General features: G+C 48.1%; 1 protein-coding gene across 5 annotated transcripts in view; it reads right to left on the bottom strand.

The window, feature by feature from the left end:
• Positions 1–899: 899 nt before the first annotated feature.
• The window catches only part of LOC116359286 (NIPA-like protein 2), a 67538-nt gene continuing 51443 nt past the window's right edge, over positions 900–16994 (bottom strand). For 2 of the 5 annotated variants that reach the window (XM_031812033.1, XM_031812036.1), the window contains 6 exons: positions 16792–16927; positions 13470–13569; positions 13251–13269; positions 9718–9781; positions 3476–3573; positions 900–1623 (listed from right to left, as the gene is read on the bottom strand). In XM_031812033.1, coding sequence (XP_031667893.1) covers positions 1517–1623; positions 3476–3573; positions 9718–9781; positions 13251–13269; positions 13470–13569; positions 16792–16927 — 524 coding nt within the window. In that variant the 3' untranslated portion in view covers positions 900–1516. Of the gene's footprint in view, positions 1624–3475; positions 3574–9717; positions 9782–13250; positions 13270–13450; positions 13570–16791; positions 16928–16994 lie in introns of all 5 variants that reach the window. The other 3 variants (XM_031812035.1, XM_031812037.1, XM_031812034.1) reach the window with 2 other exon arrangements.

The following is a 16994-nucleotide window of genomic DNA, read 5'->3' as shown; positions in this document are numbered from 1 at the left end:
ACTTCTTGACACATTCAAACAGGCGCTCCTACCCCATTCAAAGGCACTAGGTCTTGGCCATTTACCCATACACAATCCATGGCTAACTTGACAACTGTGGGAAGTCATTGAAGTCAACATGGGCCAGCATCCTCGTGGAACGCTGTCGACACCTAGAGTCCACGCCCCGACGTCAAGAGGGTGCAACTCAATATTAGGAAGGTGTTCCGTACCCTCAGTGTCTACATTCACATTTAAGTCATTTAGCAGAGAGCATTCAGTGTCGTACTGGTCCCCCGTTGGGAATCGAACCCACAACCACGGCAAGTGCCCTGCTCTACCAACTGAGCCACACATCACACCTGCTGTTACTAGACTATTATACTGTCCCCCATTCCTCTCTACATCACACCTGCTGTTACTAGACTATTATATTGTGCCTTCCTGTATTCTACTGATTCTAGAATGTTTCCTATTCTACCGAGACATTTACGTCATGCTCCTATTTGTATCTATTATTGTTGTGAAGTAGGAGCCTGCAGTAAGCATTGTGGACGATATATCCCGTACATACGACTAATAAAACTGAGCTGGCTTTCTACTCTCATAATGAGTTTAAAATGTTTTCATTACCAAGATAAATTGTCTAACATTGACAGATCATTTTTACTTTTAAGTCGTCAAAATAAAATGAGTGTTTTTCTTACCGATATACCTTTGCTTAAGTCCATTGTCACTAAATATATGATTCAAAATGGAGTTGAGGGTTTACCTGAGGTGAGTTGAAGACGTTGGATCAGCCATGCCTGTCAGTTAAACTATTACACCACTGCTCTTTGAAATGCAATTGAGAAAATTACGTTTTGATTTGAAAAAGGGTGAAGCTGTAGTTGTCATATTAAAATGTCTGTAGTCCTGAGGCCATCCTTCCCGAAGCCTGGTCCGTATTTATTAGCTTAAACAAAGAACGTCTGACGCTTTAAAAACACCTCACATTTAAATAGTAATTATTGTTACGACCAGTAGAGTGCGCTGGTGCACCTCCTTTGCCAGCCGGGAGCTCGAGAAACACTTTGTAAATATCACATTCCAGTTTATTAACAAATCAATGATTGAAACCATCTCATCAGAAATTCGATCCAACAGTTGCTTTCGTATTAACAGAATATCAGGTGGTTCCTCCAGACAGCCACCTCCTTGAGAATTAAATAAGGTTTTATTTGTGTCTGTAGTGCACTTGGGTTCGATCCTGAGACGTCTCCTCAGTATCTGTAGCAACAGAGTTCAATTCCCTGACAATTGTAACTTTCCCAAAGATGTCCAGGTTTTTCCCAGAAATCCTGCTTCTGGCAAGTCTCCTGGAATCAGGAGCGAGTTAGAAGATACTAGGATTTCTGGAAAATCTGGGGAATTTTTTGCTAATGGAGACAGTGCTCTCACTTTGTCCCTGTAGACAGTCAGTCTGGCAACCCAGGAGAGAGATGTGTAGTGTTGACACAGGTAGTCTCTGTACACAGACAGACAGGTGTGGCTGATATTAGGAGTCGTCCTGTGGGCCAGGTTTGTTACACATGAGTTTAGCTGCCAGAGATCCGTATGCGTTGCTTTTAGCCTCCGGCTGGACCTTGTCCTTACATTTTCTCCCTGTAGCAGAGACAAGAGACAACACATATAGATCATTAGAGAGGTGGTCTACATTCACCACGTTATTCTGTTGCTGGGGATAATGCACATTCACCATGTTATTCTGCTGCTGGGGATAATGCACATTCACCATGTTATTCTGTTGCTGGGGATAATGCACATTCATGGTCTGTCGCTGGGGATAATGCACATTCACTGTGTTCTGCTGCTGGGGATAATGCACATTCACTGTGTTCTGCTGCTGGGGATAATGCACATTCACCATGTTCTGCGGCTGAGGATAATGTACATTCATGTTCTGCTGCTGGGGATAATGCGCATTCACCATGTTCTGCTGCTGGGGATAATGCACATTCACCATGTTATTCTGCTGCTGGGGATAATGCACATTCACCATGTTATTCTGTTGCTGGGGATAATGCACATTCATGGTCTGTCGCTGGGGATAATGCACATTCACTGTGTTCTGCTGCTGGGGATAATGCACATTCACTGTGTTCTGCTGCTGGGGATAATGCACATTCACCATGTTCTGCGGCTGAGGATAATGTACATTCATGTTCTGCTGCTGGGGATAATGCGCATTCACCATGTTCTGCTGCTGGGGATAATGCACATTCACCACGTTATTCTGCTGCTGGGGATAATGCACATTCACCACGTTCTGCTGCTGGGGATAATGCACATTCACCATGTTATTCTGTTGTTGGGGATAATGCACATTCATCACGTTATTCTGCTGCTGGGGATAATGCACTTTAACCTCAACTCCTGGCTATTGAGAGATGTCTGAACAGGTTTACTGTAGGGTAAGACACTAAGCACCCCGGTCCAACCCGGGTCCTCCAGTACCTCCCAACAGCCCAACAGTACTCCCAACAGCCCAACTCCGGTCCTCCAGTACCCCCCAACAGCCCAACCCTAGTCCTCCAGTACTCCCAACAGCCCAACTCCGGTCCTCCAGTACCCCCCAACAGCCCAACCCTAGTCCTCCAGTACTCCCAACAGCCCAACTCCGGTCCTCCAGTACCCCCCAACAGCCCAACCCTAGTCCCCCAACAGCCCAACTCCGGTCCTCCAGTACCCCCCAACAGCCCAACTCCGGTCCTCCAGTACCCCCCAACAGCCCAACCCTAGTCCCCCAACAGCCCAACCCCGGTCCTCCAGTACCCCCCAACAGCCCAACCCCGGTCCTCCAGTACCCCCCAACAGCCCAACCCCGGTCCTCCAGTACCCCCCAACAGCCCAACCCCGGTCCTCCAGTACCCCCCCAACAGCCCAACCCCGGTCCTCCAGTACCCCCAACAGCCCAATCCTGGTTCTCCAGTACCCCCCAACAGCCCAACCCCGGTCCTCCAGTACCCCCCAACAGCCCAACCCCGGTCCTCCAGTACCCCCCAACAGCCCAACCCCGGTCCTCCAGTACCCCCCCAACAGCCCAACCCCGGTCCTCCAGTACCCCCAACAGCCCAATCCTGGTTCTCCAGTACCTCCCAACAGTTTCGTTGTAACCCTTGCCAAATACTTCATTCAACTAATTGAGGGCTTGATGATTAGTGGACAAGTTGAATCAGGTGTGCTTGTCCATGGTTACAATACAAATGGGTCCTGTTGGACCGGGGGATTTAGTTTCAGGTGTTTCTGGTACCCCTGCTACGTGTGGTTAGCTGGAGCCAAACCAGGAATACCATGTTAAAATATCACAGAGAATTACCTGCTTCAAATGCAACTTGTTTAGGCAAAAAAAGGTCGATTTGTGTTTCCTTGTAGAAATCTCGTCTTGGATATTAAATCAAGATGTTTTAAATGCTCTCATCCATTTCTATTTGTTGTAGGAGAAGTATATAGTTACCTGGTATTTTCCCCATGGCTATGAAGGTTATGTTTTCAGTCTTGATCTTGGGTCTGTCTCTGGCTATCAGGAAGACTCCAATGAATGAGAGCAGGCAGCTGGAAGAGTTTAGAGAGAAGGTTATGTTCAGATATCACTCTAAAATCAAGGAGTTGAAATCACAGTGTTTACAATTAGAGTCATCTGAACCCTCAGAGTGATCCGGTCTCTGGAGTTCACTGGGACGGTGTACTAAACTCCACTAAGAGTTCACTGGGACGGTGTACTAAACTCCACTAAGAGTTCACTGGGACGGTGTACTAAACTCCACTAAGAGTTCACTGGGATGGTGTACTGGGACGGTGTACTAAACTCCACTAAGAGTTCACTGGGATGGTGTACTGGGACGGTGTACTAAACTCCACTAAGAGTTCACTGGGACGGTGTACTAAACTCCACTAAGAGTTCACCGGGACGGTGTACTAAACTCCACTAAGAGTTCACTGGGACGGTGTACTAAACTCCACTAAGAGTTCACTGGGACGGTGTACTGGGACGGTGTACTAAACTCCACTAAGAGTTCACTGGGACGGTGTACTGAACTCCACTGGGACGGTGTACTAAACTCCACTAAGAGTTCACTGGGACGGTGTACTAAACTCCACTAAGAGTTCACTGGGACGGTGTACTAAACTCCACTAAGAGTTCACTGGGACGGTGTACTAAACTCCACTAAGAGTTCATTGGGACGGTGTACTAAACTCCACTAAGAGTTCATTGGGACGGTGTACTAAACTCCACTAAGAGTTCATTGGGACGGTGTACTAAACTCCACTAAGAGTTCACTGGGACAGTGTACTAAACTCCACTAAGAGTTCATTGGGACGGTGTACTAAACTCCACTAAGAGTTCACTGGGACAGTGTACTGGGACGGTGTACTAAACTCCACTAAGAGTTCACTGGGACGGCGTACTAAACTCCACTAAGAGTTCACTGGGACGGTGTACTAAACTCCACTAAGAGTTCACTGGGACGGCGTACTAAACTCCACTAAGAGTTCACTGGGACGGTGTACTAAACTCCACTAAGAGTTCACTGGGACGGTGTACTAAACTCCACTAAGAGTTCACTGGGACGGTGTACTAAACTCCACTAAGAGTTCACTGGGACGGTGTACTAAACTCCACTAAGAGTTCACTGGGACGGTGTACTGAACTCCACTGGGACGGTGTACTAAACTCCACTAAGAGTTCACTGGGACGGTATACTAAACTCCACTAAGAGTTCACTGGGATGGTGTACTAAACTCCACTAAGAGTTCACTGGGACGGTGTACTAAACTCCACTAAGAGTTCACTGGGACGGTGTACTAAACTCCACTAAGAGTTCACTGGGACGGTGTACTAAACTCCACTAAGAGTTCACTGGGACGGTGTACTAAACTCCACTAAGAGTTTATTGGGACAGTGTACTGGGACGGTGTACTGAACTCCACTAAGAGTTCACTGGGACGGTGTACTAAACTCCACTAAGAGTTTATTGGGACAGTGTACTGGGACGGTGTACTAAACTCCACTAAGAGTTCATTGGGACGGTGTACTAAACTCCACTAAGAGTTCACTGGGACGGTGTACTAAACTCCACTAAGAGTTCACTGGGACGGTGTACTAAACTCCACTAAGAGTTCACTGGGACGGTGTACTGGGACGGTGTACTAAACTCCACTAAGAGTTCACTGGGACGGTGTACTGAACTCCACTGGGACGGTGTACTAAACTCCACTAAGAGTTCACTGGGACGGTATACTAAACTCCACTAAGAGTTCACTGGGACGGTGTACTAAACTCCACTAAGAGTTCACTGGGACGGTGTACTAAACTCCACTAAGAGTTCACTGGGACGGTGTACTAAACTCCACTAAGAGTTCACTGGGACGGTGTACTAAACTCCACTAAGAGTTTATTGGGACAGTGTACTGGGACGGTGTACTGAACTCCACTAAGAGTTCACTGGGACGGTGTACTAAACTCCACTAAGAGTTTATTGGGACAGTGTACTGGGACGGTGTACTAAACTCCACTAAGAGTTCATTGGGACGGTGTACTAAACTCCACTAAGAGTTCACTGGGACGGTGTACTGAACTCCACTAAGAGTTCACTGGGACGGTGTACTAAACTCCACTAAGAGTTTATTGGGACAGTGTACTGGGACGGTGTACTAAACTCCACTAAGAGTTCATTGGGACGGTGTACTAAACTCCACTAAGAGTTCACTGGGACGGTGTACTGAACTCCACTAAGAGTTCACTGGGACGGTGTACTGAACTCCACTGGGACGGTGTACTAAACTCCACTAAGAGTTCACTGGGACAGTGTACTGGGACGGTGTACTAAACTCCACTAAGAGTTCATTGGGACGGTGTACTAAACTCCACTAAGAGTTCACTGGGACGGTGTACTGAACTCCACTAAGAGTTCACTGGGACGGTGTACTAAACTCCACTAAGAGTTCATTGGGACGGTGTACTAAACTCCACTAAGAGTTCACTGGGACGGTGTACTGAACTCCACTGGGACGGTGTACTAAACTCCACTAAGAGTTCACTGGGACGGTATACTAAACTCCACTAAGAGTTCACTGGGATGGTGTACTAAACTCCACTAAGAGTTCATTGGGACGGTGTACTAAACTCCACTAAGAGTTCACTGGGACGGTGTACTGGGACGGTGTACTAAACTCCACTAAGAGTTCACTGGGACGGTGTACTAAACTCCACTAAGAGTTCACTGGGACAGTGTACTGGGACGGTGTACTAAACTCCACTAAGAGTTCATTGGGACGGTGTACTAAACTCCACTAAGAGTTCACTGGGACGGTGTACTGAACTCCACTAAGAGTTCACTGGGACAGTGTACTGGGACGGTGTACTAAACTCCACTAAGAGTTCATTGGGACGGTGTACTAAACTCCACTAAGAGTTCACTGGGACGGTGTACTGAACTCCACTGGGACGGTGTACTAAACTCCACTAAGAGTTCACTGGGACGGTATACTAAACTCCACTAAGAGTTCACTGGGATGGTGTACTAAACTCCACTAAGAGTTCATTGGGACGGTGTACTAAACTCCACTAAGAGTTCACTGGGACGGTGTACTAAACTCCACTAAGAGTTCACTGGGACGGTGTACTGGGACGGTGTACTAAACTCCACTAAGAGTTCACTGGGACGGTGTACTGAACTCCACTAAGAGTTCACTGGGACGGTGTACTAAACTCCACTAAGAGTTTATTGGGACAGTGTACTGGGACGGTGTACTAAACTCCACTAAGAGTTCATTGGGACGGTGTACTAAACTCCACTAAGAGTTCACTGGGACGGTATACTAAACTCCACTAAGAGTTCACTGGGATGGTGTACTAAACTCCACTAAGAGTTCACTGGGACGGTGTACTGAACTCCACTGGGACGGTGTACTAAACTCCACTAAGAGTTCACTGGGACGGTATACTAAACTCCACTAAGAGTTCACTGGGATGGTGTACTAAACTCCACTAAGAGTTCATTGGGACGGTGTACTAAACTCCACTAAGAGTTCATTGGGACGGTGTACTAAACTCCACTAAGAGTTCATTGGGACGGTGTACTAAACTCCACTAAGAGTTCACTGGGACGGTGTACTAAACTCCACTAAGAGTTCATTGGGACGGTGTACTAAACTCCACTAAGAGTTCACTGGGACAGTGTACTGGGACGGTGTACTAAACTCCACTAAGAGTTCATTGGGACGGTGTACTAAACTCCACTAAGAGTTCACTGGGACGGTGTACTAAACTCCACTAAGAGTTCACTGGGACGGTGTACTAAACTCCACTAAGAGTTCACTGGGACGGTGTACTGGGACGGTGTACTAAACTCCACTAAGAGTTCATTGGGACGGTGTACTAAACTCTACTAAGAGTTAATTGGGACGGTGTACTAAACTCCACTAAGAGTTCACTGGGACGGTGTACTAAACTCCACTAAGAGTTCACTGGGACGGTGTACTAAACTCCACTAAGAGTTCATTGGGACGGTGTACTAAACTCCACTAAGAGTTCATTGGGACGGTGTACTAAACTCTACTAAGAGTTAATTGGGACGGTGTACTAAACTCCACTAAGAGTTCACTGGGACGGTGTACTAAACTCCACTAAGAGTTCACTGGGACGGTGTACTGGGACGGTGTACTAAACTCCACTAAGAGTTCATTGGGACGGTGTACTAAACTCTACTAAGAGTTAATTGGGACGGTGTACTAAACTCCACTAAGAGTTCACTGGGACGGTGTACTAAACTCCACTAAGAGTTCACTGGGACGGTGTACTAAACTCCACTAAGAGTTCATTGGGACGGTGTACTAAACTCCACTAAGAGTTCATTGGGACGGTGTACTGGGACGGTGTACTAAACTCCACTAAGAGTTCATTGGGACGGTGTACTAAACTCCACTAAGAGTTCACTGGGACGGTGTACTAAACTCCACTAAGAGTTCATTGGGACGGTGTACTAAACTCCACTAAGAGTTCATTGGGACGGTGTACTGGGACGGTGTACTAAACTCCTAAGAGTTCACTGGGACGGTGTACTGGGACGGTGTACTAAACTCCACTAAGAGTTCATTGGGACGGTGTACTAATCTCCACTAAGAGTTCACTGGGACGGTGTACTGGGACGGTGTACTAAACTCCACTAAGAGTTCACTGGGACGGTGTACTAAACTCCACTAAGAGTTCACTGGGACGGTGTACTAAACTCCACTAAGAGTTCACTGGGACGGTGTACTAAACTCCACTAAGAGTTCACTGGGACGGTGTACTAAACTCCACTAAGAGTTCACTGGGACGGTGTACTAAACTCCACTAAGAGTTCACTGGGACGGTGTACTAAACTCCACTAAGAGTTCACTGGGACGGTGTACTAAACTCCACTAAGAGTTCACTGGGACGGTGTACTAAACTCCACTGGGACGGTGTACTAAACTCCACTAAGAGTTCACTGGGACGGTGTACTAAACTCCACTAAGAGTTCACTGGGACGGTGTACTGGGACGGTGTACTAAACTCCACTAAGAGTTCATTGGGACGGTGTACTAAACTCCACTAAGAGTTCATTGGGACGGTGTACTGGGACGGTGTACTAAACTCCACTAAGAGTTCATTGGGACGGTGTACTAAACTCCACTAAGAGTTCATTGGGACGGTGTACTAAACTCCACTAAGAGTTCATTGGGACGGTGTACTAAACTCCACTAAGAGTTCACTGGGACGGTGTACTAAACTCCACTAAGAGTTCATTGGGACGGTGTACTGGGACGGTGTACTAAACTCCACTAAGAGTTCATTGGGACGGTGTACTAAACTCCACTAAGAGTTCATTGGGACGGTGTACTAAACTCCACTAAGAGTTCACTGGGACGGTATACTAAACTCCACTAAGAGTTCATTGGGACGGTGTACTAAACTCCACTAAGAGTTCATTGGGACGGTGTACTAAACTCCACTAAGAGTTCACTGGGACGGTGTACTAAACTCCACTAAGAGTTCACTGGGACGGTGTACTAAACTCCACTAAGAGTTCATTGGGACGGTGTACTAAACTCCACTAAGAGTTCATTGGGACGGTGTACTGGGACGGTGTACTAAACTCCACTAAGAGTTCACTGGGACGGTGTACTAAACTCCACTAAGAGTATCCACGGCCTCCCCTCTGAACGTCCCGGCCCCCACTCTGAACGTCACGGCCCGCATTCGGGCGGAACGTCACGGCCCGCATTCGGGCGGAACGTCACGGCCCGCATTCGGGCGGAACGTCACGGCCCGCATTCGGGCGGAACGTCACGGCCCGCATTCGGGCGGAACGTCACGGCCCGCATTCGGGCGGAACGTCACGGCCCGCATTCGGGCGGAACGTCACGGCCCGCATTCGGGCGGAACGTCACGGCCCGCATTCGGGCGGAACGTCACGGCCCGCATTCGGGCGGAACGTCACGGCCCGCATTCGGGCGGAACGTCACGGCCCGCATTCGGGCGGAACGTCAAAGGCCCGCATTCGGGCGGAACGTCAAAGGCCCGCATTCGGGCGGAACGTCAAAGGCCCGCATTCAGGCGGAACGTCAAAGGCCCGCATTCAGGCGGAACGTCAAAGGCCCGCATTCAGGCGGAACGTCAAAGGCCCGTATTCTTAAAAAGACAGTACTCATGGAGTTTTGCATACTACTTACCCAAAGAGAAACATTAAAATATTGAGCAAAGCCAAGCCCTGGAATTCCTGGTAAAATACTATTCCTGCAAAAGAAAAGTAGTTTAACACCAAGACAAAACAACATCAGAGAGGCAGGGGGAGAGATGCAGAGAAGCAGAGAGAGAGGGAGAGATGCAGAGAGAGAGGGAGAGGGAGAGAGGCAGAGAGAGAGATGCAGAGATGCAGAGAGGCAGAGGGAGAGGGAGAGAGGCAGAGATGCAGAGAGGCAGAGGCAGAGAGAGATGGAGAGAGGCAGAGAGAGAGGGAGAGAGGCAGACGGAGAGATGCAGAGAGGCAGAGGGAGAGATGGAGAGAGAGGCAGAGAGATGCAGAGAGAGAGGGAGAGAGGCAGAGGCAGAGAGAGATGGAGAGATGCAGAGGGAGAGAGAGATGCAGAGAGGCAGAGGGAGAGGCAGAGATGCAGAGGCAGAGAGATGGAGAGAGGCAGAGAGAGATGGAGAGAGGCAGAGAGAGATGGAGAGAGGCAGAAAGAGAGGGAGAGAGTCAGAGAGGGAGAGAGGCAGAGGGAGAGAGAGATGCAGAGGCAGAGAGAGGCAGAGATGCAGAGAGGCAGAGGGAGAGATGCAGAGATGCAGAGAGGCAGAGGGAGAGATGCAGAGAGGCAGAGAGAGAGGGAGAGAGGCAGAGAGAGAGGGAGAGAGGCAGAGAGAGAGGGAGAGAGGCAGAGAGATGCAGAGGGAGAGAGAGATGCAGAGGGGCAGAGAGAGAGGGAGAGATGCAGAGAGGCAGAGAGAGATGCAGAGAGGCAGAGGCAGAGAGAGGGAGAGAGAGATGCAGAGAGGCAGAGGCAGAGAGAGATGCAGAGAGAGAGAGAGGGAGGGAGAGAGAGAGAGAGGCAGAGGGACAGGGAGGCAGAGAGAGAGAGAGAGAGAGAGAGAGAGAGAGAGAGAGGGAGGCAGCTGTCCATATCTGGAGGATAAACTCTAATTAGTATGGAGCACCAGACCATGAAACATTTTGGGATGCGTCCCCAAATGCCATCCGTGTCTTTATTTAGTGCACTACTTTCGACCAGGGCCCATAGGAAGTAGTGTACTAGCTAGGGAATAGGGTGCCATTTGGGATGCAGTCTTTGGCTCTTTTAGGTTTCAGTGGAGTTGCACAGAGTTAGCCTGGCAGAGTCACAGAACAACAAATATAAGTCCTCCGGAGATGGGAAAACAGAGCGAGCCAGGCCGAGTGATTATTTTACCTCCAATTTCTTGTCTCATCGCTGCAACTCCCCAACGGGTTCGTGAGGCGAAGGTCGAGTCACGTGTCCTCTGAAACATGACCCGCCAAACCACACTTCACAACACCTGCCCGCTTAACCCGGAAGCCAATGTGGTAACACTGTTCGACTGAGGTCAGCCTGCAGGCACCCGGCCCGCCACAAGGAGTCGCTAGAGCGCCATGAGCCAAGTAAAGCCCCCTCCCGGCCAAACCCTCCCCTAACGACGCTGGGCCAATTGTGTGCCGCCCCATGGGACTCCCGGTCACGGCCAGTTGTTAAACAGCCTGGGATCGAACCCCAGGCTGTAGTGATACTGTGCCACTCGGGAGGCCGCAAGACTGAGTGATTCTGTTGGACCTTTTTGAAGAGACAGCAGTGATTCTAGAGTCCCCAGGGAGAAAGAGGGATGGAGAGAGACAAAGGAGGGGCAGAGAGGGGCAGAGACAGGGAGAAAGAGGGATGGAGACAGTGAGAGGGATGGAGAGAGAGAGCGAGAGACGGAGAGAGGGATGGAGAGAGACAGAGAGAGATGGAAAGAGGCAGAAAGGAGGGGCAGAGACAGTGAGAGGGAGAAAGAGGGATGGAGAGAGGCAGAGACAGTGAGAAAGGAAAAAGCAGACAAAGAAATGGTTCCCTAGTTCATCAGTGAGTCACCAACACTGAGCGTGTTACCCATAGACTTCTGATGTTATCCCAGCAGAGCTATAGGAACCAAAACATGCATTTTATTTTTTCCAACAGAGCTCATCTCAACTGGAATAGTCCCAGAGGGAAATCTGAGCTGGAATAGTCCCAGAGGGAAATCTGAGCTGGAATAGTCACAGAGGGAAATCTGAGCTGGAATAGTCACAGAGGGAAATCTGAGCTGGAATAGTCACAGAGGGAAATCTGAGCTGGAATAGTCACAGAGGGAAATCTGAGCTGGAATAGTCACAGAGGGAAATCTGAGCTGGAATAGTCACAGATGGATGGGTGACAACAGTCAATGCTGGTGTCTGTTGATCGATGATAACAATGGAATAATGTCACGCTCAGGGATCCCCCTAGATCTCCTTGGTTGTCCCAAATGGCACCCTATTCCCTATATAGTACACTACTTTTAACAAGGGCCCCATAAGGCTCTGGTCGGGAGTAGTTGGCCATTTCCATCCAAAACAATTCATTGAAAGCCACGCCCCCACTAAGCCACACCTCCAATATCATTTCCTTTTAGAGTGAATTGTAGAGTTGGTTGTTGAACTCGTTCATTTTAAGTCCTGTGGACTTCAAGTGAGTTCCTCGGCGTAGAATATAATTGGAATTAAATTAACTCTTTAGGACAATTACATTAAATATATCATAAGGCCTTAGTTTAATCCTAACACAACTCCTACATTAAATATCATGAGGCCTTAGTTTAATCCTAACACAACTCCTACATTAAATATATCATGAGGCCTTAGTTTTATCCTAACACAGCAGGGAAACTCCTGGTTTACAAATCACATGATGCTGGCGTGTAATTCCTATTGGAATCCAGACAGAGTTAGGTTGTTAATGAAACGCTAGGTAACACTGGCAGATTAACACTGGGTAACACTGGCAGATTAACACTGGCAGATTAACATTAGGTGACACTGGCCAATTAGCTGTAAATGGCAGATTAACACTAGGTAACACTGGCCAATTAGCTGTAAATGGCAGATTAACACTAGGTAACACTGGCCAATTAGCTGTAAATGGCAGATTAACACTAGGTAACACTGGCCAATTAGCTGTAAATGGCAGATTAACACTAGGTAACACTGGCCAATTAGCTGTAAATGGCAGATTAACACTGGCCAATTAGCTGTAAATGGCAGATTAACACTAGGTAACACTGGCCAATTAGCTGTAAATGACAGATTAACACTAGGTAACACTGGTCAATTAGCTGTAAATGGTAGATTAACACTAGGTAACACTGGTCAATTAGCTGTAAATGGTAGATTAACACTAGGTAACACTGGTCAATTAGCTGTAAATGGCAAATTAACACTAGGTAACACTGGCCAATTAGCTGTAAATGGAAGATTAACACTAGGTAACACTGGCCAATTAGCTGTAAATGGACGATGAAATGATGAAGAGATACATAATCTATATAGAATATTAAACTCCCGGTGACAGTGCTGCTCAGAGTTCTGGTTAAACAACATACCTGCGGTAATGGCACTGGCCAATTAGCTGAGTTCTGGTTAAACAATGTACCTGCGGTAATGGCACTGGCCAATTAGCTGAGTTCTAGTTAAACAACGTACCTGCGGTAATGGCACTGGCCAATTAGCTGAGTTCTGGTTAAACAACGTACCTGCAGTAATGGCACTGGCCAATTAGCTGAGTTCTGGTTAAACAACATACCTGCGGTAATGGCACTGGCCAATTAGCTGAGTTCTGGTTAAACAACGTACCTGCGGTAACGGCACTGGCCAATTAGCTGAGTTCTGGTTAAACAACATACCTGCGGTAATGGCACTGGCAGTGAAGAACACAAAGTTGATGGGGACGACCTCCGTGGCGTCAAACATCTTCATGGCTTGATTAAGGAACCTGAGAACAGCGAAGGTTAAAGAGAGGCCTCTGAGGGCCATGTGAATGATGTGGACTCATCCATCATACCACCGGAGATTCATCCCATCACACAGTGGACTCATCCATCATAATACCGTGGATTCATCCCATCACACAGTGGATTCATCCACCATACTACCGGAGCTTCATCCCATCACACAGTGGATTCATCCATCATACCACCGGAGCTTCATCCCATCATACTACCGGAGCATCATCCCATCACACAGTGGATTCATCCACCATACTACCGGAGCTTCATCCCATCACACAGTGGATTCATCCATCATACTACCGGAGCTTCATCCCATCACACAGTGGATTCATCCACCATACTACCGGAGCTTCATCCCATCACACAGTGGATTCATCCACCATACTACCGGAGCTTCATCCCATCACACAGTGGATTCATCCACCATACTACCGGAGCTTCATCCCATCACACAGTGGATTCATCCACCATACTACCGGAGCTTCATCCCATCACACAGTGGATTCATCCACCATACTACCGGAGCTTCATCCCATCACACAGTGGATTCATCCACCATACTACCGGAGCTTCATCCCATCACACAGTGGATTCATCCACCATACTACCAGAGCTTCATCCCATCACACAGTGGATTCATCCACCATACTACTGGACCTTCATCCATCATACTACCGGAGCATCATCCCATCACACAGTGGATTCATCCATCATAATACCGTGGATTCATCCACCATACTACCGGAGCTTCATCCCATCACACAGTGGATTCATCCACCATACTACCGGAGCTTCATCCCATCACAGTGGATTCATCCACCATACTACCGGAGCATCATCCCATCACACAGGGGATTCATCCACCATACTACTGGAGCTTCATCCATCATACTACCGGAGCATCATCCCATCACACAGTGGATTCATCCATCATAATACCGTGGATTCATCCACCATACTACCGGAGCTTCATCCCATCACACAGTGGATTCATCCACCATACTACCGGAGCTTCATCCCATCACACAGTGGATTCATCCACCATACTACCGGAGCTTCATCCCATCACACAGTGGATTCATCCACCATACTACCGGAGCTTCATCCCATCACACAGTGGATTCATCCACCATACTACCGGAGCTTCATCCCATCACACAGTGGATTCATCCACCATACTACCGGAGCTTCATCCCATCACACAGTGGATTCATCCACCATACTACCGGAGCTTCATCCCATCACACAGTGGATTCATCCACCATACTACCAGAGCTTCATCCCATCACACAGTGGATTCATCCATCATAATACCGTGGATTCATCCACCATACTATCGGAGCTTCATCCCATCACACAGTGGATTCATCCACCATACTACCGGAGCTTCATCCCATCACAGTGGATTCATCCACCATACTACCGGAGCATCATCCCATCACACAGGGGATTCATCCCATCACACAGTGGATTCATCCATCATACTACCGGAGCTTCATCCCATCACACAGTGGATTCATCCACCACACAGTGGATTCATCCACCATACTACCAGCGCATCATCCCATCACACAGTGGATTCATCCACCATACTACTGGAGCTTCATCCCATCACACAGTGGATTCATCCATCATAATACCGTGGATTCATCCACCATACTACTGGAGCTTCATCCCATCACACAGTGGATTCATCCACCATACTACCGGAGCTTCATCCCATCACAGTGGATTCATCCACCATACTACCGGAGCATCATCCCATCACACAGGGGATTCATCCCATCACACAGTGGATTCATCCATCATACTACCGGAGCTTCATCCCATCACACAGTGGATTCATCCACCATACTACTGGAGCTTCATCCCATCACACAGTGGATTCATCCATCATACTACCGGAGCATCATCCCATCACACAGTGGATTCATCCATCATAATACCGTGGATTCATCCACCATACTACTGGAGCTTCATCCCATCACACAGTGGATTCATCCACCATACTACCGGAGCTTCATCCCATCACAGTGGATTCATCCACCATACTACCGGAGCTTCATCCCATCACAGTGGATTCATCCACCATACTACCGGAGCATCATCCCATCACACAGGGGATTCATCCCATCACACAGTGGATTCATCCATCATACTACCGGAGCTTCATCCCATCACACAGTGGATTCATCCACCATACTACCGGAGCTTCATCCCATCACAGTGGATTCATCCATCATACTACCGGAGCTTCTACCCATCACACAGTGGATTCATCCACCATACTACCAGAGCTTCATCCCATCACACAGTGGATTCATCCACCATAATACCGTGGATTCATCCCATCACACAGTGGATTCATCCACCATACTACCGGAGCTTCATCCCATCACACAGTGGATTCATCCACCATACTACCGGAGCTTCATCCCATCACACAGTGGATTCATCCATCATACTACCGGAGCTTCATCCCATCACACAGTGGATTCATCCACCATACTACCGGAGCTTCATCCCATCACAGTGGATTCATCCACCATACTACCGGAGCATCATCCCATCACACAGGGGATTCATCCCATCACACAGTGGATTCATCCATCATACTACCGGAGCTTCATCCCATCACACAGTGGATTCATCCACCATACTACTGGAGCTTCATCCCATCACACAGTGGATTCATCCATCATACTACCGGAGCATCATCCCATCACACAGTGGATTCATCCATCATAATACCGTGGATTCATCCACCATACTACTGGAGCTTCATCCCATCACACAGTGGATTCATCCACCATACTACCGGAGCATCATCCCATCACACAGTGGATTCATCCATCATAATACCGTGGATTCATCCATCATACTACCGGAGCATCATCCCATAACACAGTGGATTCATCCATCACACAGTGGATTCATCCATCATAATACTGGAGCATCATCCCATCACACAGTGGATTCCGCCATCATACTACCGGCGCATCATCCCATAATACTGGAGCATCATCCCATCACACGGTGGATTCATCCATCATAACACTGGAGCATCATCCCATCACACGGTGGATTCATCCATCATACTACCGGAGCTTCATCCCATCACAGTTCTGCTCTGACAAGGTCACAATGTCCAATAAATTTTTACACTTCACATTTTCTTCAATACTCTGTAGAAATTGAATCTGCTGTCAGGGGAAGTGGAGACACATTGGACTTACTTTATCTGGAAGGCACAGGAGGCCACCATGACAACCACCATGACGTAGAAGATGGGGTAGGTGAGCTGGAGATCTCCCTTTATGGACTCCGTGATCATCCCAGACACAGCTTTGACGGAGATCACCGTCAGGGAGGCTAAAACAACAGGGACAACGTGACTATTTCCTGGAGTAATGCATCCCATTCTGAAACGTGATAACCA

The sequence above is a fragment of the Oncorhynchus kisutch genome, unplaced genomic scaffold (genome assembly GCF_002021735.2).
Source record: "Oncorhynchus kisutch isolate 150728-3 unplaced genomic scaffold, Okis_V2 Okis02a-Okis13b_hom, whole genome shotgun sequence".
NCBI classification, from domain to species: Eukaryota; Metazoa; Chordata; class Actinopteri; order Salmoniformes; family Salmonidae; genus Oncorhynchus; species Oncorhynchus kisutch.
This window is presented reverse-complemented; position numbering and strand designations above follow the sequence as displayed.